This window comes from Parus major, chromosome 1A (assembly GCF_001522545.3).
Source record: "Parus major isolate Abel chromosome 1A, Parus_major1.1, whole genome shotgun sequence".
In the NCBI taxonomy this organism is placed as follows: Eukaryota; Metazoa; Chordata; class Aves; order Passeriformes; family Paridae; genus Parus; species Parus major.
The window spans coordinates 51,246,262-51,271,701 of record NC_031773.1 but is presented as its reverse complement, the minus strand read 5'-3'; the positions used below and the strand labels follow the sequence as shown (position 1 = coordinate 51,271,701).

The window sequence follows — 25,440 nt, the reverse complement described above, 5'->3', positions numbered from 1 at the left end:
ATTAGTTCAGCTTTAACGGTATGAATTGTTTTGGGTATTTTTGGAAGCAGTAGAGGAAACACAGCATAAAAGGATGAACTCCTGGTCATATTGATAAGGATTGGAGCTTTGCCTTTAAGCAAGGCTTGAGTTCCTCCAGCCTTGCATCAGCAGTGATGCTTAGCTGCCTGTCCTGCCCACGTCATTCTTGCTGCTGCTTTCCCTTCTCACTCACTGTGCAGCTTCCTCTGGTCCTGGGCGTGTCATTGGGGTCACATCACCCCAGCACTCTGGGAGGAGTGGGATGAAGTAATGCTGCTGTCAGAATCTGGGCCAAAGTCTTAATTTTTATTCATCATTTGTGACAGAAGTCAGAGGCATTCTTTAGTGCTTGCTGTCTCAATCCACAGAAATAAGACTGGCTGTGTGCTAAACTTTACTCATGTTCTTCATTGCTGTAATGGCTTGGGTCTGAAAAGGCTGAATTTAGTATGTATGTCTCCCTTTTCTCTGCCTTTGCTATTATTGTTAAAGCTGGATGTTGCAGCCACCATTTCTATGTAATTTTTTTTTTTTTGCCTTCTGGAGAAAAAAGGAGGAATTTACTATCAGTAAGGTTGCTAGCAGTTAAATTGGCCTGTGCTAGACTTGGCAGTGCACATCTGCTGTGACTAGAGTGGGCTGAGTGAAAGAGGTCCCAAACTTTGCTGCTGCTTCTGGTTGCCTTGTGCAGGAGTGGGGGGGTCATCTCAGAGGCACATCTGTTTCTTCTGCAGACCTGGTCCTGCATACTTTCCACATGCATAGTTTCTCTTGGAAATTATGAGCATGCAAAGCTGCAAGATTGGTCCTATCATGGCAATTTCCTGGCAGAGGGAAAAGACAGAAGCTATTTTTAAATGAAAGCTTTGAATCAGAAGAATACTGCAGAGCGAAGCAAAAATTTGTGTCAAAACCCTGAAATCATGGACTTTGCAGTTTCGTCATGCCAGTGGTTTTCTTCTCTTCATGGTTTTAAGGCTATGTTTTTGGAGGACTGGGCTGAGATTTTTAAGTGTGACATTTCTGTTCTCTGTGGTACCCATTATCACTGCAGCAGCAGCATTTTCTGTCTGAGTCAGGCTGGAGAGAGGTGATGTGTTGTGTTCAAAGGGGTGGGACTTCGCAAAAACCCATAGTTCAGCCACGCAGACAGTCAGAGTGTTTTTAAGTTTGTCCAGGAGTTCATTATTTATCCCCCTGCAATTGGTTTTGTGCTTCTACCTTGGAGTACATCTTAAACTTTTCCTTCCAAGTTTCAGTGCTCAGTGGTCACTTGGGAAAAGCAAGTAAGAGAAAGTGCGTGACTTCTTCTTAACAGTGGAAAATTATGTCCTCTTTTTCTCATCACTGGCTTTTGTATAGCTTAAGAATGACCCAAAGGACTCTTGTTCAGATTTTCATTTAAAACAAACCAACTGATTTGATTCGAGATCATTATTTCCCCCAAAAGCACTCTCAAAATGATTTGAACATGTGAAAAAAGGCAGTTTAAACCACAATTGTTTCCCTGCCTTTGATAGAGTGGTCACTAGTCAATAGACATAAAATCCACTGCCTTGGAGAGAGATGCTTTAGTTAATTAGTTACAATCAGTGTTGTGCTAAGAGTCTGCACTGCTGCTTGTCCATGTGTTTGCCTGGTAATCTCATTTGCTGGCTTTGCTGAACCCAGTCCACATGTTGTGGCTGAATTCCTATATCTGCCTTGTGATGGAGTGCCCCAAACTACACTGGTGCAGGGGTGACAATGAGCATCTTCCTCTTTGTCCATTTTCAGTGCTCTGGAAACTTGGGGGGCCAGGTGAGCCTATTTCATAAGTTTTGCTTTTCTGCTAACATGAAGTTTTCCAGGTCTAGCCTGGACTCATAAAATTGATTTTGGTTGCACATTTTATATGTTGGCTTTTAGCAAAGACATCTATTTCCCCCCTCCTTTTTTTTCACCCGCATTCTCATTCATATCCTCCTGCATTGCTTTGTGTGTTACCTGACTGCCTCTTTCCTCATTCCAAGGGGCTGGGTTTCACTGTCCCTCTGACCAGGAGCATGCAGCTTTTGGTGCCACCTCGCACGATCATTTTGGGGGGCTGTGGGGTTTTAGCATCCTCCAAAGGCTGCTAAGTAGGTAACTGTGATCCTGGCCTCAGCGTTCCAGCTCTCCTGGTGGTGCTGAGATGGGCCAGCCTGATGTTGCCCATACCATGTCTCCTGCAGGCCTTTCTGGGCTTGTCTGCAGCCTGGGTACGTCACACCACACCACACCACGTAAACCACCAGGAAAAGTTCAGCCTGGTGATGAGTAACACCCAGGATCCCGTCCTACCCTCGACTCTTTGCACATGTGAGGTTTATTGGCAGGGCGGACCAAGGCAGCAATGCCTTTCAGTTTGCAACTCAGGAGAGGCAGCTGAACAGCCTGGCATTCACCTGGCTCTTGCTTTTTTCCAGGTGACCTGGTGTCTCGGGCGATGCACCACCTGCAGCCCCTGAATGCCAAGCAGCACGGCAACGGGACACCGATGCACCAGAAGCAGGGATCCTTCTACTGGGAGCCAGAGGCCCTCTACACCCTTTGCTACTTCATGCACTGTCCGCAGATGGAGTGGGAAAACCCCAACGTGGAGCCCTCCAAAGTCACGCTGCAGACTGAGAGGTAAGAGCCCCTGCACGGTGCTGGGTGCCGTGGTGAGGATGTTGTGTTAATAAATCAGCCTGGCTGGCTAATTGCTAATTACAGCCTGCGCGCGAGAGGCTGCGGAGCAGTCTGCTCGGGTTTGGGATCGCCTCCTTGAAATCCGCTTCTCTCCCCGAACTGCTGCGTGGCTGAACCAATATATATCAAAAGTGACACCCAGTGGCTACAGACAGCAAATTGGTTCCAGATGTGCACTTGGGAGAGATTTCCTTTTCCTTTCGTTGTTGCTCAGCTATTCTGTGTTTTGGAAAAGAAAATGAGAACTTCTATTTCTGGCCTAGCAGGTTTGGGTTTAAATGTGCTTTTTTTCCCCTACGCGTTAATAGGGCTCAACAGCTGTGATTGGGGAAGCGGAAAATGAATAGAGTAGTGTGTAGAGGGGAGAAGTCATTAAGGATGCTGGGCTCCAGCCACACTGAGTAACGGGGCACAGGGGTGACCTCGGGGCTGCCCTGGCCAGGGATGTGGTAAGTGCCAGCTGTGCTGCTCTTGTCCCTGCCCCAGGGATGGGCAGGGCTGGGGAGGTGCACCTGTGGCCCTGTCCTGACTCAGGGTCTGATGTAAGGTGAGAAGGATATGCCTCTGAAGGTGGCAGGCAGGGTGCCCAGCACAGGGGACAGATTGCTGACCAAGAAAATAAATCCATCTCCCATCAAAAGCCCAGCAAACCCTCTTTTAAAACATATCTCCAGCGGTGTGCTGGGGCACACTCTGCTGCTTCCCTGCCACACTCCCACCAGCCCTAAACCAGGCGTCCCCAGTACAGAGATGGGAGGTGAGGCTGGTGCTTAGAAGGTGCTGGATATGAATTCATAGGCTGGGTATTGTTGTGATGCAAATGCAAGCTGGTTTGTCAGGCTGGGCTCCACGTTTACACCCAGAGTATGTATGGCAGTGTACATGTGAGCCAGGCTCTGATCTGCACATCTGGGCCTTGGCTATTGTTGCGGGATGAGGTCTGCATCTCAAAAGCAGCATTGAAGGGTCTCATTGTGTGTGTAGTTGTAAATGGTATATAATATGATATCTTAATTGAAATAGTTTTTTTATTAGTTGCAGAAGAGCATACAAGATGAAATTCTGGCATTAATGATGTTACTGGGAATTTTGCCATTTGCCTTTGGATGGCATTTTGTTTCTTTTCAAGTTTGGGTCGCTCTGTGAGCATGTTTGTCACTTTTTGTTCTGTTATTTCCAAAGTTTGAAAAAAAACCAGAAGGGAAATGACAAGAATCCAGAATTTTCTCTCTTTTTTTAATTGTTTTTGATTTCATGATTTTTCATCTAGTCTTACTATTGTGGAAGGCCTAACTCATGTCCAAGAGTGGTTAGTATGCACCAAAAAAAAATTAAAAAAATTAGAATATACCCTCACCTGATCTGTAGTTCCCATCTGTGGGGATAATGCCACTGGAACCAGAGGAAATATAGGGGTGAATAAAGCTGAGCCTCTGGCTTTGTAAGATTTCCTCAGGCTTCCCTGTACAGGAGTGAAAAGGGCAGGGATATTTGAAAAATCACTTTCAGCATTTGCTTTAATAAGTTTTGCTTTCTCTGAGGTTGCCTTAACACACATCCTCTTTGTTAGAGCACTCGACATACTGATGATGTAAAACGATTGTTCCTCGCTTTATTTTGAGCGCTCCGTCTGGCAGGACGCCTTCCCTTGGCAGGGCAGCGAAGGACTGCGGCGAGCCCCAGAGCAAGTACTCGGTGTTACTGCCAGGAGCCTGTGGTCACCTCTGGAACGAGCAGACACATCTCCTCCTGCCTAATCAAACATGCATTAGTGCTGGAGTGGGAGCAGTGCAGGGCTGAGTGTGAGCCCGGATATTTCCATGGAGCTGAGCTCTGGAGTTTCACCAGCTGGATGTAACCACCCTGTGCTGCTCAGAAAGGACAACAGTGAGGCTGACTTCTCTCTAGTGCTCTGAGGAGCCTTCCTACCCAGCTCCCATGTTTTGTTTTTTTACAGGCAGTCATGCTTTTTGTTCCATGACTTATCTTTGGTGGCTTCCGTTTCCATGATGGGGTTTTGTGCATTGCAGGGAGATGAGTTTGTTAAACGTGACACTTTTATATGCAAAATACTTGTGGGATTTGTGGGGTATCTGTTGCTGTATTCGCTCTCTAGCTGCAGCAATTGTTTTTATTTTGTAAGAAGGCCAGAAGGAAGCAAGGAGGTCTATGTATCTTTCCCCATCCTTGGCCTCTCTGTGTCCCTGCTGGTGCAGAGAAGCCAGGACGGTGTGGATCTGGCTGCAGGCAGTATTTTCATGAAATAGAGGTTGTCCTTGGCTCTTTGTGAAGCCAACCTGGCTACTGTCTTGGCCCCTCCTCCCTGACAGTGCAAGCCCAGGGGCTGAGGGCTGTGGGGGTGCAGCCAAAGGGTGCTCCCAGCATTTGCAGGGCTTGGTGGCATCCTGAGGCCATCCCATTCTTCTCACTCATCCCCAGCCCACCTGGATTTTGGCTCTGAACAAGGCCAGGCTGCAAAGGCTGTACATGTGCTTCTGCAGAGGCTGGATGTGGGAGGGGAATCCAGCATGGTGGCATTGCTGCCTGGCTTAGCACTTTCCAGCTCAGAAAGCAGTACCTCCCTCAGAGCCTTGGGGGACACATAAAAAGGGATTTTTACCTTTGAATAAATCCGGCACTTCGTTTCTAGGGAGCGTTTCTCAGTGTTTGCTCTTCATGGAGGTAAAGAAATGAGAATGCAGTATGTTTTTAATAGTGTTTATCTTTACAGAAAATAAAAGGGAAAAATGACTATATAGTGAAACTCTTGGTGCAGGTGGGGCTGCTTTCATGGGAGGGGGAAGAGTGGTGAGTGGCCAGAATTGCTTAGAAAACCTGAAAAATATTCCCCACTTCCTAAATGCTGACAAACCCAACCATAAGATGGATGTGTGATCCCCTCCCACCCCAAACTCATATTCCTTCAGTCTGGCCACTTTGGCAGAGACTCTCTGATTTTTTGGCACCAACACAAGCCAGTTCTGCTGACCCTGGATACCACAGTAGATGGCTATTTTGGCAGGCATGGAGGTACAGGGAAAGGGTGGACCTCTTTGTGGGGTCCCCCTTTCCCTATTGCACCTAGTTGGGATGTGCTGGGGCCATTTATCCTGTGCTGGGTGTTACTACAAAAGCAGTGCTCCTCTGGTGCTCCCACCTGCAGGAGGCTGTGGATTATTTAGGTCTGTGATTCTTTTGCTTTCCTGGGAATTAAAAAAAAAAAAGAAAATGAACTGTAGATGAGGGTACTATTGTCAAGATTTCTTTCTTGCTTGCTGCTTCTAGCTTAATAAAAAGATCTGTCCTGTGGTTATGTTTGGCTTGTCAGGCCCTATAATGCTTCCAAAATTATTGCAAGTAATTTCTTAAGCACCGGAAAGCGCAGAATCTGTAGCTGCAGATTTGTGTGATGTTGTTTTTCCTTAAGTGGTTCCTTACCCACTTTTATCCACAGCTGTATTGACAAAGTCCTCATTACTTCCTAAGTTGCCATGTTCCCTATTAACAACTCCTTGAGAAGCTGTGGCTCAGCAGCTCAGCCAGCCCAGAACCACCCATTGATTCACAGGCAGCCAAGTCCCTTCTCCAGTGCTTCCTCTGCTACTCCACCTTGGAGGAGCATTTGCTCCTTGTACCACCTGGCAGCTGTTAGCTTTTCTCCTCCAGTCTTAATTGAGTTGATGGATATGTGTCTGGTTTTAACCTTCTTTTCACTTTTCCTTAACTATTATTCCTTATATGGGGAGCAGTCCCTTAGGAAACTCCCGTGGGCTGCTACTGCTTGCTTTTAATCTTTCTGCCTGCCTTTCACGCTCACATGGACACACACACACACACACAAAAAGATGTATGTTCCCTGCACATGGATACACCTGCAAATTGTAGACTGTGGTCATTCATCATTAATGGAAAGAGTTTGGGTAACCTCAGTTTTGTTTCATGCTTTGGGTAGCTATTGGTGTAGCTGGCTAATTAATGGAATGCAGCTCCTCTAATGAGAGGGGTGTTCCATGCTATTAAAAGAATTTTTTTAGTAATTTGAACTCTTTCAGAGTATTTTTGTAACTGCTACAGCCATGTGTGTAGTACAGATTATACCTATAGAAAAATTTCAGTAAGAGAACTAGGGGAAAAGTGTCCCTGATTTAAATTATTACGTGGTACAAACTCCCTGGGTAGGGCAGTCTCCAGCAAAGACCAGAAGAGAGTGGTGAGGAATGCTAATGAAAAACAGGAAAAGCACGGGGAATATGGGAGTCCTGCAGTGAAACCTGAATGAACCTGTACATGCAGAAGGGATTACACATGCTTGGTGTGCCAGTGTGCCATAGCACCGTGTAACCCTATCTATTTTTCATCTGCTGATTGATTGGAAACTTCATATAGTAAAGCTGTAGCCTTGCTGAAGTCAAAATTGAGGGCAGAGTTGATTTCACATGGAACCACTGAAAAGAAATCCCAGTGCATCCTTACCTAAATCCTCTGGATTTGCATGCTAAATATCAAACTTCCCACTTTCTAGAAATCCCTTCAGCAGTGTTATTGGAGCTGCCTGCAGCGTGTGAGATGGCACATGTTACAAGAAATAGTTCAGGCATTATTTGTAGCTGTTACACAGCAATATCCTTGCTGGACTGGGTCTGTATTCTACATCTGATATATCAAGCTGGACTTCTGCTGTCTGTGGGATGGCGATAGGATTTTCTAAGCAGAGGAAACTGCATGCAGCCCTGTGAGAAGTGCATGGTATCCAGGCTGTTCTGTGCTGCACTCTGAATGCTGGGTGTCCTCAGGGATTTATGCCATTGCCAGTCGTGTCAAATCTGATGTCAAAACTGCCAGTGAAATATTTGCCTGTTGTGGTTGCTGGCTGAGTCATCACTTTGACTCAGATGCGTTTCAAGTCTCAGACATTAATGTTTTTAATGCAGGAGAGGCAACAGGGACAGCTCATTCCAGCCCTGGATGTGGGTTCAAACCCCATGATTTGCAGATACCCGTGTGTGGACTCTGCAGCACCGATGTCTTGGTACACAAAAGCTTAAGGGTAAACCCTTCCTCTGCCTAGGCAGGTCTCATGAGGCTCGTGTGAGAGCAGGGAGATGGGATCCTTCAGCCTGAACAAGATGCAGAACTCGCTACTTGTGTCACCCTTAGCTGGGTTCAGGGGTGGCAGAGCAGCTGCCTAGCACAGAGTAGCTGCATGAACTCACATGGAGCATCAGCTGGCACTGCTGAGTTTCTGAGAAGGATTGGGACTGGCAGCTTTTTGAGGGCATCAAAAAATATTTGCTCCCTCTGAAGACAAGTAACTTATGTTGTAAATATAAATGAGTTTTGCAGCCCAGAAACCCATCTGAAATGCGTGCTCTACATTGGAAAAAACCCCATCCTTTTCTGTCTTTCAATAATGCTAAAAATGGATTAACATTGCATATATATTTTCATCCTATGTTCCAAATGAAAACTTGTCAGAACTTAGGATGCTTTTCAATTCATTTATTGGGATTTTCTTTAAAAGCCACCCATGAAAACATAAACCAATATAAAGAGCTTTTTACAATGTTAAAGTTGCTGACTCACATCTGCAAGAAAAAACATCTTCCTATCTTTATCTAGAAAGGCTTTTTTGTGTAAAAGTACAGCGTTACACTGCTGAGAAGCACCTTTAACTCTTACTTGGTAGCTTTTGCAAATTTAAACAGCAGCAACCTCCGTGTACCAATCTGCCTGTCATTGCCACAGAGGTTGGCAGTCAGCAATCCTTGGCTGGAGTGAGAGAAGAAACTCCACACCTTCACCACCACCACCCTCCTCAGCAACCAAAGGAATCCTGCAAACACATCATCTGGAGCAATTGGAGCAATTGAACCAAGTTAATGCAGGGTTGGGTCCTTCAGCTGTGTCCACTCCACAGCTGGGGATGCCGAGGGAGGGACAAAGGGAGACAGCTGTGGGAATTCACATCCGAGTAGGATTATGCCTTGGGAATTTCTCTCTTCTCATTGTGGCTGTCAAGCCAGTCCTCTCCCTGAGGGTTGATTAATACAGGCAGTCAGTGAGTGCATGTGGTGGGGCAAGGGCTCCATAGGTAGAGCAGTGGAAGAGTGCTCTGCAGAAGAGCAGGGTGAAGTGCCCCTGGAAATGAAGAGGATGTTGTGCTGCACTTGAAATGATGATTTTTTTTCCCTTGGAGCACTGTGATTGTCTGGAAATCTCATGTGTACCGATGAGCTCTGGGACCTGGAGCACACTCCCAGTAGGCTGTGCTGGGAACAGGGGGCTGGTGCCCCATCCAGGGTTTGTGAGCCTGTGTGAGGAGCATTCAGAGCTGATGAGTGTTCTTAATACTTGTAGGGGAGAGGGAGCAGCAGAGGGGAAGAACTCCAGCTGCTGGAAATCCAGGAGAGAGTGGTTGTTTGTAGTGGTCATGCTCTGGGCAGAAGGTGGACTGTGAAGCTGGTCAGCAGCCAGCAGAGAATCTGCACCCTGCAGTGATGGTAGGGACTGTGAAAAACCAGGGCCAGGGATTATTTGGAGTTGGAATTTGTCAGAGTGCTGGCTCTAGTGCTTTGCAAATCCGGCATTGCAGCAGGTGGTGTCCAGACAGGAGCTTCATCTATCTTCTCACAGACCCATGCAAAAATAATGAAGCATCCTATTGCATTTTATGGTGCACAATTTCTCATGGTCTTTCACCTGACAATTTCTCCTGTTTATATACAGGTAGACTGCTACCATAACAACAATAACAATAACAGTACTACTGCTACTGCAAATAATAATGGAAAAGCCTGAGTTATTGCATATGCATGACAGGAGTTTTAATATCTCTGTGTGCTGGCAAGCGAGGGAGGGGGGGTGGTGGGCAGCCCAGGAAGGCTGTGTGTGGCTCTGGAGGGAGTGCAGGCTTTAGGGAACCCCTCATTTGGCTACATTTAGGTCCCCCCCCCAATAACATCTGCTTTTCTGATGAGTCATTCTGTAACTGAGTGCTCCAGAGACATCAGCCCCACAAAACTGAGATAAGTTTGAGGTCTGATGGGGTAGGGAGGGGTCGTTTGCCCCAGTCTGGAGGGCAGGTGCTGGCAGGGAGCTGCTGAGTGTGAAGGCAGTGGGGAGAAGGATCTTTGACAGCCAGGACAGTGAGGAATTGTCCCTTGTGGGGCAGGGCCAGCAGGGTGTTGCTACCTGCAGATGTCTTCAAGGCATAGGAGTTTATGGGACCTTGAGCTGTCCAAAAATAGATGTGAGGAGTGCTGGGAGGCAGGAGGGAACAGGGAGGGATGCTGCCTGGGAGGAGGAACCAGAGTTGTGAGGGTTGATGGGGCACAACATAATAATAAAGGCACATAATTGCCTTTTCTGATTACATAGGAGAAGGCATGTCCCAAGAGGAGCCAGCTACCCCGTTGCCAAGGGCAGGGGGACAGGGCCCAAAAGGTCCAACCCTTTGGGGATCTGCTCTGTGTTGGCCTCCCACAGCCCTCCCCCACCTCCCAGCTCTTTTGTGTGCGATGGGAGTTGCTCTGTGCAGAGACCTCTCCCTGCATCCTGATCTGGCATGTTTTTCCATTTAGATGTGAGCTCAGGGAAATACAAGTCTGTGCCAAAAAACATCTTTTCTTTTTTTTTTTTTTTTTTAAACTGAAGTCTGTACTTAACTTTAAACCGCACGGAATTAGAGGATGGAAGCGTGCATTTAAAGTTAAGCACAGGTACAGAGAAAAGCTGGAGGAGGAGGTCAGAGCACTCACTCACCTGCAGCCCAGGCAGGGTGCTTGTGCAGCAGCTGAGCTGCTCCTGATTTCCCATATCCTTCAGGCAGAATCAAGCCCAGCACCATGGTTAGTTTAGTTTAATTAAGGCATGTGCTTCCAAATCTTGTAACTAGGTGACTTATCTGCTGTGTGTCTGCTCTCGAACAGAAAATTACTGAATTCTCCTGGTTTGTACCTGCCTTTGTACCAGAGATAAATCAGTGTATATGCCAGTGATGTGATGCATTTGGCTAACCCATTTTCACACAGTGCTGCTCGAAAAGTGAAATATTTCTTGCTGATGTCACATTGTCTTGTGGATTATCACACCCTTATAACTCTGTGTTCCTCTTTCCTCTTTGGCACACAAACAGTATTTAAAAGAAAAAACCCAACCCTTCACATGGTGCACAGATTCTCGAAGGGTATTTTTAACCTATTGCACACAGCCATATTTGGTTCTCTTCTCAAAATACAAATTTCCTGACATGCTGAGATAGGCAGTGATGATTTTTTTTTCCCCTTTTCCTTGGAAAAAGGAATGTAATATGTTGTGAGCAAGCTCCATATCCTCATCTACGAACTGAAATTGGGCTTTATAGAAAATTTTCCTGCTTCTGCAGAACACTGATTCTCTTCCCTCTTGGGATTTATTGCACCAAATATCCATGCTCATTTCTATTTCTCTGTTGAAATTTGCGAGACTGGGGGAAGAAAAAGAAAAAAAAAAAAAGCAGCAGTTTTATAGTGCAGTTATCTGAGTTCCTGTAAATATTTTCATTTTCTCTGCTCCTTATTGTGGTGGGGCAGATTTTGTGCTGGGTGAGTTTCTAAGCTGCACTAGAGGAGGAAAGTGTGAACCTCTGAGCTCCCTGTTCAGCCACAGCTCTCTGCTTTTCTGTTTGCCCAGCAGATGTTACAGGAAGGCCCTGTACAAGCCTGTCTTCATTTCTATGATCCAAACTGCGTTCACTCATGCAAAATATAACCTCAAACTGAGTTTTCCTTTAATTGTATTCCCTAGAACCAAGTTATCTCTGTAACTACATGCAGTTTTGCAGTGTGGTTTGCAGCTCCTTTTCTGCTCTTTGCTCAGCAAGTGATGAAAAAACTCCCACTGATAACTTGTTCCCAGGTATTTCATGCCTCCAAAGAGGGTCCCTCCTGCTCTGAAGATGGCTTGGGAAGCAGTCACCTTCCAGGAACAAATACACCCCTGCTTCCTCCCTTTCCCTGCTCTGGCTCCCACCACCCTTGTGACAAATGAGCTGGGTTAGGAAATTGCTTCTCGTGAGCTGTGGGAGATGATCTTCTGTCCTTATCTCCCTCCTTCTGTGGCCCTGGCAGGTCTGGGGGGAGCAAACGCCTTGGAAACAAATGCAGCCTGGTCTTGAGGTGACAGTGATGTGTTGGAATAGAAAAAACGATGGAAGTGGCAACTCGGCCAAAGATGTCATATTTCAAAAAGAGGTTGTTCATTTACGTGCCTGTGAGATTTGGGAACCCAGTGTCCTAGGGAGAGTTAGTGGCCTCAGGGCTTCTCTGTCCTTCAGCACTTCTGAAGTATCTCATCCCCCCTCAAGAATATTAATGTCAGAGCTATGTAAAGCCAAGTCCTCAAAAAGGGAAATAAATGCATAAAGAGCTATAAATAGGAAAAGGATATTCCAGAGTCAACATCTTCTTAAATAATTTTTCTCAGGGTAGATCCTTTTGAGGTAAAGTTGTGCATTTAAAGTGTAAAATATTTGCCTACTCTGCATCTAATGCAGATATCTTCTTCCCTTCCTCCATGAAAAGGGACCACAGAAGGAAAGGCAAGCAAGAGACTTGCAGTGACCTTCAATGTGTTCAGCTGCAGTTATTGTCTTAGTTTTCCTCCAAAACAGGACTTGAAGCTATGGTTTTATACTCATGGTTTGGCATCTTTCTCTTGGTTCCCAAATAATTCTTAGCATAGATGGAGTGAACTGTGTGCTGCATGCTTCATCTACAGCTTGGGCAGCTCTTGCTGGGACATGGGGCTGTCCAGGAGTGAAGGACCAATTCTCTGATATGGGGGCATGGCCCAGAATCCCAGCATTCACTTTTGGGGCCAGTTTTGTATGTTTTTGCACAGTTGGCAGAACAGCTGGCACCCGAAGGTGTAGCAGTTTGATACCGTGAAAGTCAGACCAAGCAGTCTGGTTTCTGATTTCTGGCCTTGCTCACAGCTGACCTTCACATTGGCTGCAAAGTCCCCACTTTCAGCACTGAGCACAAGGTGCCATTGCATCGGCAGGAGATGCTGGAGACTTCCTGGGGCATTCCCTCTCCATCCTCTCCATCTCAGTGTTGGGGCATCCCCTCTCTCTGCCCAGGTCTGTTCTGGCATCCCTGTTGTGAAGAGACGAGGGAGCAAACCCAGGCCAGCGAGTCAGCCAGAGCAGGACATGGTCCTGTGCCAGACTCCTGTCCTCCTTTTGGGATTACACTCTGCGGGATGGGAGGAGGGCTTGCCAGTTGGGTGAACTGACCTCACAGAGCCCCATGGATGAGCATGGCTCATAAACCTCACCCTCCAAATAGTCCTGCCCTGGAGACAGGATGAGACATCTTGATTTAGACCTATTTGAAAATTGCTGAGCTGGTTTGCTCTCCCGTTCTTTCGTTATCCTTGCTCCCTCCTCTCTGTATATATTTATACTCTCACACATGTATGCACACGCACACACCCGCACCCCCCTGCTCTCTGCCTCTCTCTACCTGTTACCGTGATGCTGGTGTGCCTTGGCACTGATGTTTGTGTGCTCCCCAGGCCGTTCATCGTGCTGCCCCCGCTGATGGAGTGGATTCGTGTGGCGGTGGCTCACGCGGGGCACCGGCGCAGTTTCTCGGTGGACAGCGATGACGTACGGCAGGCGGCCAGGCTCCTGCTGCCGGGAGTTGACTGCGAGCCTCGACAGTTAAAGTAAGTCCAGGGAATGCTGATCCACGGGCTGCAGATGGGCTGCTTTGTGCAGAACGTGTCTCCCTTTGCTGGGGAGCAGCGGGCGGGCGGGCACGGGGCTCTGTTGTTGCCTGGGGAGGCGCAGGGATGCTCCGGCTCTCGCTGTGTGCGTTGCAGAATCAGCTCCCGGTATTTGCTGGCATCCGTGGATAAGCTGGTTGCATGGTAATGGGTGCCTGACTATCTCCCAGCTGTATTGAGCCCCTAATCTGCTCATCAGAGCTTACACGGTGGTGTTCTGGTTTTTTATTCCCTCTTCCTATTAGGGTCTGCTTGCTAATGGGGGGCTGAAGCCTTCTGCTAATTGTCTGATTCACTTTGCTTTGCTATGAAATACTGAGATGTAATTGGCACGGCTGCAGGTATTTTTCAGGGCTTTGTTTTCAGCATTAATGCTTAAAGGGCACATTTAAACTTAGAGGTAAGACTACTTCTTACAGTAAAATTGTATTTTTCATGCTAATGTCAGTTCAAATTACTTGTAAATGTCAGCCCAGATAATTTGACTTTTTCCTGTATCAGATGTGACCTTTTGGTTTTCTAATGAAGTCTTAAAGTATTTATTGCCAGGATATGTTTTTAGTGTCTGTTTTGCCTTATTATTATGTACTTGGATAAAAGTACGTTCTAGGACTGGTCTGGAGTCAAGAATATGTTGGGGTTTGATGTTCGTATGAAAAGGCATTCTGAATTTGCCAAAGCAGAAATGATTCACTGCTATTACTTCACAAATTTGTACCAAAACCCCAATTCTCAGCAGTCTGCCTCTTGATACAGCAGTAGATGCATTCTTTCCTGCAACACAGAAAGAAGAGGGCTGATTTACATGATTATTTGTGACAGCCTGCATGAGAGCAGCTGCCTTCTGTTGTCTCTGGCCTTGACATGCTCTTTCACCAGAGACTATAATACTTTACTTCCAGATCCACACGGGCTTTTTATAGTCACAGCTATTCGATATTTAATTGATGAAATATATGGAATTTCAAAAGCCAGATCATGAGCATTTCAGATTTCAAATCTTGGCTGTAATTGCTTCCCTTTTGGGTGCCCACCATGGCCCTCATTTCCAGAAGTGCTAGATTCTGTGTCCCTGCTGAAATGTCAGGACTTGTAGGTACTACACACAGTCTGAAGGCCTGTGTGAAAAGGCACAATTAATTTAATAGCTCTCCAAGTATTTAGGTAGGATTGCAAATGAGGCAGTAATGTTTCTATTGTATGTGCTCTGTCCTAAAAATTAAGGTAGATACGGTAAAATACCTGTATTTTAGTGAAAAATAGTTAAAAAGTGCCACAATATGTGACCTAAAGTTTTATTTTGACTCTGTGTGTGTGTGTATACACATACATATAAAAAATCTCATCAACTGTTACACAATTTTAGTTTTTATTAGGAAGTTTCAGAATTATTTGAACTTGTGGAGAGTTGTATTATACTGCAGAAGAATATATTAATTATGGGGAGTGAACCAGCACTTAGTTTAAAGTTGCCAGCAAGAATTCATTTCATAAGAATATAAATGATTGTTGTTGTCCTGCTTGTCTTAAAAGTGGGAACGAGCCTCAAGAGCACAGCCTGAGATTAATCAGAAGAGAATGAAAAGGGAAAGCTATTCCTGAGACAAATTCTGGATTCAGAGAGACCAGCCTTTGCAGTGTGCCTGTATTTGACTGCAGGGGCTAGATTCATCTATTGATGTCCCAAAATGATAATCTCTCTGCTGTGCTGGCAGATGAGTGTTCGTGTACCTTGGGTTTTATTTTGAGGTCTGTGCCTATGCTGGTGTAGTGCAGCAGGTTCTTTGAGTAGCTGCAAATAAGACCCTGGCTGCCTGTAATCCTGAGATCAAAGGGAGGACTGAGCTTTTCTGAAGAATAATGTGAGTCATCAGGATGTTAATTTGGAACTTTGCAGCCTGTAATTTTTTATTTGTATTCAGCAGACCCTCAGCACTTCTGATTTTCATAAGCCAAACACCAACCCTTCACTCCTCCCCATTAGGGAGGGTGCCTTTCCAACTCTTGACTCCTCAAGGAGCATCAATTCCATAAATTCTAACACTGGGGGAGGGAATACAACAACTTTGCAGGGGATGGCTTTTCAAGTAAGCTGCATGATGGATGGAAGCTGGAGGATTTTAAATGCAGTTAGCTTGATAAATTTTGTGACTTCTATGGGAAAGGTTTATTAAGTAGAACCTTGAAAATTAAATTTCTAGGCTTTTTGTAGCAGTCTTCTTTAGTCCCTAAAACACAGAGATCTGAGCCCAAAAGTTCCCATGGGCCCAGGTGATACTGCATCATTCCATGGTGTTGGTTCACAACCTGTCATGGCAAGTGCATAAAGCAAAATCAGCTTCCACACTGGAAAAATATGTATATGGGGAGAGAGAGACTTGGCAGAATCTCAAAGGCTATGAAGTTCAGGATCAGTTTGGATAAAACCCAGATGTTCAGCTTCTTATCTGAACTACAGCATGGAGGTCTCCTGGCAAATCCATGTGACACTTGCCAGCACAATCACATTCTCCAGCAGCGAGGTTCCTATTCTGTGGCTTTGTAAATCATCCCCGCTTCTTCCTGCCTTTCATTCCTCTCTTTTTCCCTTTTTCTGAGCCTTTTAAAAAAACCCATCACCTTAATTTCTTGCAATGATTTCCTCTTCTGAAAGAGGAGCTGCTCCGCCTCTGAGTAGAGGAGTGAGGGAAGCTGGAATCAGTCAGGATCTGCCTGTCTCCTTCCTGTTCTCTTTTCATTTTACAGCAGTAGATGTGCCAGCAAGTTTCTTCCCTCTTGCCAGCTTTGGGAGATGAGCAGGGATGGTAGGGGTTCACCTTCCTCCAGACCACCTTTTGCAAAGAGATTTCACAGATGGGTAGAGTGCTGGATGCACAACAGCTCACTGAGATGGAAACCCAAGTTGTGTCCAGGATATTTTCATAGTGGGACAGCACACTTAAATAAAGCCTCACCTATACCCAGGCCCTGTGGGCCACCTGAGGCAGCTGGATATAGTCACTTGAGGTGGCATCAGATCCAACAGAGGCCATCACCCAGGATCTTAAGTGAATACTTTTCCTGTTTTTTGGGGGAAGAAAATCCTATTGGAAAAACAAAGAATAGCAACAAGGTTATGAAAATTGGGAAACAATAATAAAAGAAAAAATTATGCATCTTAATGCACTCAAATCAGGATGACCAGATAACCTCTATCCCAATGATGAGAAAAAGCTGCCTCACAAAATCAGAGGGTCAGAGGGAAGTATTTTTAACAAAGCCTGGAGTGATGCCATAACTCTAAGGATTAATAATAGTAATGCCCAGCATTTGAAAAGGATGAGAAATGATCCAAGGAAAATTCCAGGCTGCTAGTGCAAGGCTTCTGAATGTTTTTTCAAGCAAAGACTGATTAAAGACATGTTGTTGAGGGAAAAATGGGATAAAATGTGACACAGATTTTCTAAAGATAGATCTTGCCAGGCTAATCTAATAACTTTTTTGATAAGATAACTGATTTTCTACCCCAAGGAAATTCAGTAGAATTTCATCTCTTTGGACTTGAGTGAAGATTTGATACAGTCCATTCAGGGATCTATTGAGACAAGAAGATGGGGGTTAGCAAGGAAATTGGAAAGTGAGCAGGGGCTGGCTTTGAGAGAGGCAATGGCTGGGTTGGCTGAGATGGGGTTGCAAGCAGGGACCTTCAGCTCTCATCCTTAAAAACTGGTATTTTTTAATTTTCAGAAAGGGTTTTGGCACAAATTTTAGCAGTGTGCTCATGAAGTTAAAATTTGCTGATGCCATGATGCTGAGAGGCATTGTCCTGACAGAGGAAGTTTGGGATATCGTCCAGGAAAAAGTGGATGACCTTGAGGGCTGGGACAAAATAAATGGGATTAAATGCAGTTTTCCACAAATGGAAGTGCAGTTCTCCACAAATGGAAGGCACATGTGTTTTTTTAAATAAAAATATACAAACTGCAGTTTATATGTAACATGCACACTCTATATGCACCCTAATATATATTATGTTGAGAGCAGAATGTTGGAAAGGTGGTGGTAAAGGCTGCGAGGCAGTATTCAATCTCAGAATGATTGTAAACCACAAAAGTGGATTTTTCCTCAACCATGAAAAAAGCAAATGCATTTTGAGGCTGCGTTGGGAGAGGTATTTCCAGCAGAAACAAAAAAGTATTGGTGCCACATGAAAGTGGTAGGAAGTGATGTGGAATCACAAATCCTGTGTCCTGGTCAAAAAAATATTCCCTTTGGACCAGGTAGAAAGAAATGGGCTGGGGTGATCTGTTTTTTTAACAAAATGTTCTCATGGAGGCAAACATGAAGAAAGGGGCTCATTTAGCTGAGCAAAGTGTGTGCTGAGGGAACCTGTGGCTCTTCTCCAGAAATAGATCAGGAGTAAACACTTTGGAATGAAAAATACACTATTTAAAGGTCAGCATGGACATAGGAGTGTGTGAGTATTAGCAAGTGGTGAGTAGGTTTGGGTGGGAGGTGTAGACGTATCCAAGCCTTGCTGCAGCACAGGGTCAGGTTTATTACCCTCCAGTCCCATGTGCTCCCTCAGCTGCTGCCCTTCGCAGGCTCACCCAGCACTCAGAGCTGCTTTTGCAGCTGTGATCCAGAAAGGTCTCCAGGCAAATGCAGGGTCTGAGAGCCTTGGAGAATCTGTCTTTAATTGAAAATCAGTCCAGATTTCCAATTAGCCTTGTCCTGGGAGTACTTAAGTCTGTTTTGCTGTCTGGGACCACACCTCTTAAAGAAGGCTCTGTAGGAAAATTGGATTATCAATCTCAAAAGCAAATACTATTTGAGCATCCTTGGCTCATTCTAGAGAGCTTTCTTAAAACCATAGAAAGGGGAAAATGCAGTGATGTAAGGGAGGAATTATTTCATTGTTTCAGAGCAGTCTCTCTACCCTGTGCTGTGTCATCCCACTACCATACCGCACATGTGCATTTCTAACCTGAAACTGAAAGCAGAAGAGCTGCATTTAATGTTTCATTTATGGAAATCTTGTGCTTATATTTGAGTATGAAAATATAAATGTACTTTAATAAATAGAGATTAGAAGATAGAAAAATTATTTCCATTGCTCTTACTTCTCTCTTAAAATCTTCTGGGTAAGGGGCTGAGTTTCTGGAGAAAGATAGAGAGTATAAAATTGACAAGAAATTCTGCTATTTAATTAGATACAACCACCTTCAAGTAGGAATGGTTGGTGTTTGCCTAGCTTCTTGAATGTCCTTGTTCTTCCCACAAATTTTCACTAATCTTTTAACACCAGCCATGACTATTGCTGTAATTAGATACAAAAATGTGAGCAGTAGCAAACAACCTACTTGAAAAAATCCAGCAGTCCCTTGGGGCAGATGGTGCCAGCAGATGAAGGCGATTTTATTACTTAGAGCACGGATTTCTGAGGTGAATCTCAGCCTGTCCTGCCAACTGTCTGCTTGAAGACAGCAGTAATAAAAATATTGAAGGGGTGGACCTGGGCCTCATGTTCTCCTTCACTTTCAGGGCAGAATACACCTGCATTTTTATGGTCTTTAGGATCCAGCCTTCTTTTTCCCATTGCAAACAACATTACTTACTGCTGTCTCCTCTGCTCTGTCCCTTTTATTGCATCCCTGAACAAATTACATGTCCCTATATTACATTTCTGAACACAATAATCAGGACACACACAACGCACCGTTTCCCCCTCATTAGTGAAGACTTGTGCTATCTGTTTATATGAAAGATGAGTCTGTACTGAAACTTTCCTATGGCACTGTGGCCTTGTTCAAAGTCTGAGCTCAGATTTAATTTTGAGCATGGTTCCTGACCTATATACACAGAACTGGAGTATTTAGACTGTTTTGAAATACAGATTTGGGTCTTGATTTGATAGTCACATCACTTTTTTAATGTATTTTCCAGTATTTGTAACCAATTTATTCTCAGACCCTTGATAAGAGTGAGATATTGGATAATAAACATCCGGAGTATTTTTTTTTTCTTGCCTGAATTTAGCTCCTGATTAAAGTAAATGGATATATTCTATTTCTGCAATAAAAAGTAGTGTTCTTCATCACTTTGATCAACATGTTTGTGCTTACATTTTCCTCTCTCCAAAACTGAAAATGCAAATAATTGTCTCAATATAGTATTTATATTGCGGTTCTATTAATATCAGCATTATATTCCTTTTTAAAGCACCATGTTGGAACAAAGAGTGCTCACAAATTTAAATCAAATTGTCTGCTGCTCCCACTCTTGCTGTTTGTGTCTGTAGTCTCACTGAAGAGCCCCAGGCAAGGAACAAGACCCTTTTGTGCTATGGGCTGTGCAGCCCAGATCAAAAAGGTGATCCATGACCCCAGCAAATTCAGCATTGCAAATGCATGTATATTGCTGGCTAAAATGTGACTCCTTCCAGGCTTCCAACCAGCTGAACTATAATTTCTGACTCAAGACCTCATCCATATTTAGGACAAACTGGATAAATTCTACAAAACTGAAAAGGTGGGCTTAATTAGCAGATTATTCATTTCTTTCAGATGGAAGGGCTGGTGATGGAGTCCCAGGTGGGCAAACAAGGTTCTGATGCTTGGCTATCGGTGCAGTGATCTGTTCATTCGAGCCAAGGGGAGCGTTTGTCCTGCTGCTCATCACAGACCGCACTCCCGTTCTTTTGAATCAGCTGCGTCTACCTGTTACGATGGAAACGCTTTGCCTTTGAATCATTCCTTTTCCCAAATGGATTCAGCCCATGAGTAACTTATTAAAGATCTGCACAGATTCTCTCTTAGCCAGTCAGAGTGAAAATGAAAAAAAAACCAATGTCCCTTGTGTTTAAAGCGCTGCTGTATTAGTGCTGCATTCTGTTTTTATAATGTGAGTTTGGGAAAAGAAAAACAGTTTACTGTACTGCTAGGACCCATTACAAATGAAGAAGATTATCTCTGACTCCTTTCAGAGGTTTGAGTACTTCAGAGTATGATGGAGTGTCATGTCACCATACAGTGTTTGACAGTGACCATTTGCAAATAATTATCGTTACCATGGCATTCCCCATATAAAGCCTCAGTCCATTTAATCATGTGCAGTGGCAACACTATAATGATCTTGAAGATAACAGCTGTAGAGGCAGTATCTGTCAGGAGTTAAAAGGGGACTTGGAGAAAATTGTATTGCATTGTAAGTTAAAAAACGTGGTCACAATTTTACTGCAAATGTAAAATTGAGATTATTTCACTTGTTTCTAATTTTCCTTTTATTTATAAAGGCAATTGTTGGCTTTATTAACACTAGGAAAGGGAGGGAGTTGACAGGCTGTGTGATTGAACCCCTGAATTAGAGGGGTGAATTTGCTGTTGAGCACAAGGACTATGTTCAGTGTGTATTATTAATTCAAACATATTATTTCTCAGTTCTGGGAAAGCAGCATTATGCAGTGGTGGTGGTGGTGCCAAGCAGCCTGCCCAGCCCCACAGGGTTGCTGAATAGGGACATTCAGAATGGACTCTGTCTTTAGAGAGGGGTCATCAGTCTCAGAGGATGTTGGTCAGTCCTACCTTTGTCACTCCATCATCTCTGGGAGACATCAAAGTTTGCCTGACCCAGCCAGCATCCAGTGTGATGATTTCCTGCCATCCTGAGACTGTCCCTGGGTAGAAGAGGAGCAGAAGAGCATTGGCTCTCCATGGTTTTCTGTTCCTCCCATCAGCCTTCCTTTGATGGAAATGCACCTTTTCTGCAGGGCGAGCTCTTGAGGAAAGGATGGCCTGTGTGAACGCTGATGGCTGGCAGACTGGCGACAAACCAGGGTGGCCTTGGAGGGAACATCCTGCTGTTGGGCTGGTGTCAGCCTTCTGTGCACTTGGAAAGATCACAAAGACTTTTTGGCAAGAGGGCCCCGCACTGACAGTGCAGCTGGGGAGGGTTCCAGCTCTGTGTGCGCGTATGCTCTCTTCCCTTGCTTAGCAGGAACAGCTTCACAACTCTGAAAAGTGACCCTGTATATTTAGCTGACTTCACTGTTCCCTGTCAGCCTTATGTTTCAAGCTTTTTCCCATCCCTTTCCCACCTCTTCTGAGCTTGTCAGTATGTTTGCTCCAGTCCAAAGTTAAAGAGTCTTGAGCGAGTCAAGCCTGGGAGTCTGTTCCCTTCCTCTTTTTTTATCTTACATTCCTCAGTGTTTGTGATTCTGGATGGTGTCCATGATGGAGCAGTGTCCCCTTACAGAGTGTAAAATGGAGCAGACACCCTCAGCTGCTTTTTGGAATCAGTATTGTGCACTGAATGGTAAGAAGGAGACAATGCAGTGCTGTGTTGGCTTAGGTTTGATTTTTGATGGGTTCGAGTTTTTTTTAATTTTCCAGTGTTCATTTTTAAATGCGACAGCTCAGTCTGTCTGCCGTGCCGTCTTCCCAGCTGGCCTTCTCCACTGTTAAAAGTGATGCTATGCTCTTCTATTTGTACTTGTAGTTCCTGATCATTTTTTGATGTCTCTTCACTCCTTTTTATCAGTACATGTTAAATCTCTTTTTCCTAAACTCATTCATCTCTCTGGCTTTTTGAGATGTTGCCTTCTCTCCTCATGCTCTGCTCATTTCTTTGTGTCATGCTCCTATTCTAATAAACTCACCAGTTTGATCCCTATCCAGTTTATTAGTCAACATCTGACAACGGTGGCACAGGCAGTGGCCTGTATCAAATTTTGTTGCGTAGTTTCCTTTGCCATGTCCCTAGATTGGGGCTGTAACTCACAGTGGTCCTGTTTGGGGTATAAAAAAGGCCCACTGGTAGTGGTACTGAGTTGTGGTTTCTTGTTTTGTGGAACTTTAGATCAGACTTTGTCAGCGCTGGTGTGCTACCCGCTGTGCAGCCGAGGCACTCCTCTGCATCCGTGTCACTGGTGCCCTGTTTTTACAGCTGTAGCACCCTGGAGCCCTTGGAACAAGACACTTATCCCCCCAGCTGATTGAGGAGTACTGATTTGCTGATACTGAATATCAACAGGAATTTAGGAATTTATGGCTCTGCTTCCTTGACTGTAGTAAGCAGGTGATCTGGCAGACTTTCAGGAGACCAGAGGCAGTTCATGGAGGAGTTCCTGATAGTTTTTGAACCCGTGCCAGAGCAGAGATCTGGGGAGCCCATACAGGCTAGGTGAGATAGGTCCTCGTTTCTCTTTCCTCCCTCTGTGGGTGTGCAACCCAGGTCAAAGTCTGGCTTTTTTTTTCAAAGAGGAGATGATCAACTATCATTTTGCATGCACTGAGCTGGGCTGACGTCAGTGGAGCTCTGTCAGAGTTTGACCCATTTTATTCAGTCTATGTTACATACCTCAGTACAAATGATGAAGCAGTGACTTAACACAGGCAATGATTCATAGCACAGGCACCTCTGCAGAGGATATCTAGATCTTTCCATAGCTGCACTTTTCTGAGGAACCACCTCGTTTCCAGCCAAGAATCATCTGGGAATGCCATCTGCAGCTGGAAGGTCTCTCCTCCATGCACCAAAACCCCTAGCAACCTAACTTCTGAGCATGCTTTATCTCTGCCATGCCATAAAGGAGGGCACAGATGATCCTCCAGCATCTCATCCTATGAGGGTAACAAGCACCAAATGTTGCTGTAGCTCTTGTGTCAGAATTGTGCCATGTGGTGTGAATGTATTTAGCCTTGATTGCTCCCACAGATCTTGGTGTCAGTGAGCTCAGCCCTGCATATATCTGTGCTGCTTTTGCTCTTTGCTTAAAGTCAGTCAGAAACTACTGCAGAAAACCCAGCCTTGCTGTGTGCTGCTTTCTCCCTCTTTGCTGTGGGCACGTTGCTGGTGCAGAATCTGTTACTGCTGTTGCAGTGTGTTTATTGAGTGTTGTGCATTAATCTTGCAGCATCCTGTGGTGATGGAACGTCATCCTTGTTCCCCTGAGCAGTGATACTCCAAGCATGCCTTTTTTTGCATTCTTAGGATATGAACTTTTTTATCAGTCAAAACCCAAACTGAGCAGTAGGATGAACATCAAGAAAACATCTGTTGCCCTCCAGACTGGTTCTGGCCCAGCACAGCAGAGAGCAAGTCTGAGATCAGATGCCAGTTTCAAACCTGTAGAAGCTTTGATCAAAACACTTTGTGTTTTGCATTTCTCTTTCCTTCCTCTGTTGAAAGAGGAAGAGCAGCAGCTATTGCTACATACCACTGCTTCTATATAAACAGCATATTTGTTGCACAGTGCTGTTAAATATTAAGCAGTGTTATATATTTTATAAAGGTCTGATAAAGCACTTTGAAGAAGAAATTTAAATTATGGTGATGTGCCATTCCTATTTTCCTTTTGATTTGCTGCAGTTTTTTACATATGAAATCGAAAACAAATATTTGATGTATGCTTGACTTTTTCACTTTTGATCTCTATTTTGTTTTTCCTTCATAAGTAGCCCCTTATTTTCTGACCTAGCATTTTTGCAGATTTAAAGCAGTGCTTTTCCAAACAGTCCTTTATCCAAGTTCACACCGAAAGCGCTGTGGATTTGGACTCCACCCTCTGCCCCAGACACTCCTCAGCATGAAAGAAAAGCAAACCTGTCTTTTAACAAGATGAAACCAACTTGGGTAAACATTAGATTTGAATTTCCTGTCTCTCTCTGGAGCTGTAGATTCACATCTTGGCTAAATAACTCCTAGCCCTTCTTTCATTTGAAATGGATATCAGTTCACAGTTTGAAGATCTTTTGAATAAGATCTTAAAAGAATGACATCTCGTCTGTTAGACACAGCCAGCAAGGATTTGTGGTGTCATGCCATGACTACCTGGCAAGATTGCTTGGTCCCCAGTTGCATGGTGGTCTTACATACATGTGGTCCTACTTAGACCAGGTGCCCTCCAGAGGTTCCTCTCAACCTCAGCCAGCCTGGGATTCTGTGACTTCCACTTTCTGCTCCAAAAAGGCTTCCCTGACTTTGCTGGTAAGATCCTTGAAGGTTTTTGGAGTGACATTATTTTCTCTTTGGTGTACTGTCAACGATTATACATCCATTTGATGTAAGTTCAAAGCTTACTGAAGTCACTGAAAGTTTTCAGGGATCAGGGGAACTGGATGACCTTGCCATGCAGACAGAAAACATGTGGTGAGAATTTACATTGCTTAAACAGGGAAACAAAATCAAATGAAAGCTGTGCTTTTTTTTCCCCAGTTTTTATTGAAATGTATAACTTGTCCCATGAAAGATAGACCAAGGGCAATCTCCCATTAGCTTGCATTATCATTTCCCATTCAGCATTTCCCTCGCACATGCGGGTCAAAGGAGAATGGATGCGTGCATGACCTAAATCCTTCAAAACCAGGGCACAGTATTATTTTCCTAGGGAGGTCTGTCCTCTGGCTGTCCTCTGAGGGAGTTGCTTTCTCACCCCCCAGGATTGACGACTGTTTCTGTGCCTCTCGGAAGCTGGATGCAGTTGCCACCGAGGCCAAGTTCAAGCAAGACCTGGGTTTTCGGATGCTCAACTGCGGCCGGACGGATCTGGTTAAGCAAGCCATATCCTTGCTGGGGCCGGATGGGATCAACAGCATGAGCGAGCAGGTAACGGGATAGACATTTACAGGAGCAGCTGTGAACTGGGAGAGTTTTGTCTGCTTGTTTTGTTGCAGGGAATGAGCCCCAGCTTTTTTCAGCTTTACGTAGACAGGACCTTACTGCCAGGTGAACATCTGCGTTAACTGAGGTCATCTCGAGTTGTATTGATTTGCCAGTACTGAGGTAACTCAGCGTGAGGGCAACTGCATCCCCCGAAATCTTCACAGTGAACTGAGTTGACTGAAGGCAGAGGAAGATCCCAAGAGAGCTTAGTGTTGAGCTGAATACTTAAAACGGCTTCAGTGCCTCGCACTGAATACTTAAAACGGCTTCAGTGCCTCGCACAGTGCTGTGAGACAG

General features: G+C 44.8%; 1 protein-coding gene across 3 annotated transcripts in view; it reads left to right on the top strand.

Moving 5' to 3' along the window:
- Positions 1 to 25,440, top strand: part of BTBD11 (BTB domain containing 11) — a 173,094-nt gene that overhangs the window by 103,225 nt on the left and 44,429 nt on the right. For all 3 annotated transcript variants that reach the window (XM_019006737.2, XM_015628815.2, XM_033514402.1), the window contains exons 3-5: positions 2,469 to 2,673; positions 13,291 to 13,443; positions 24,921 to 25,086. In XM_019006737.2, the coding sequence (XP_018862282.1) occupies positions 2,469 to 2,673; positions 13,291 to 13,443; positions 24,921 to 25,086 (524 nt within the window). The remainder of the gene's footprint in view (positions 1 to 2,468; positions 2,674 to 13,290; positions 13,444 to 24,920; positions 25,087 to 25,440) is intronic.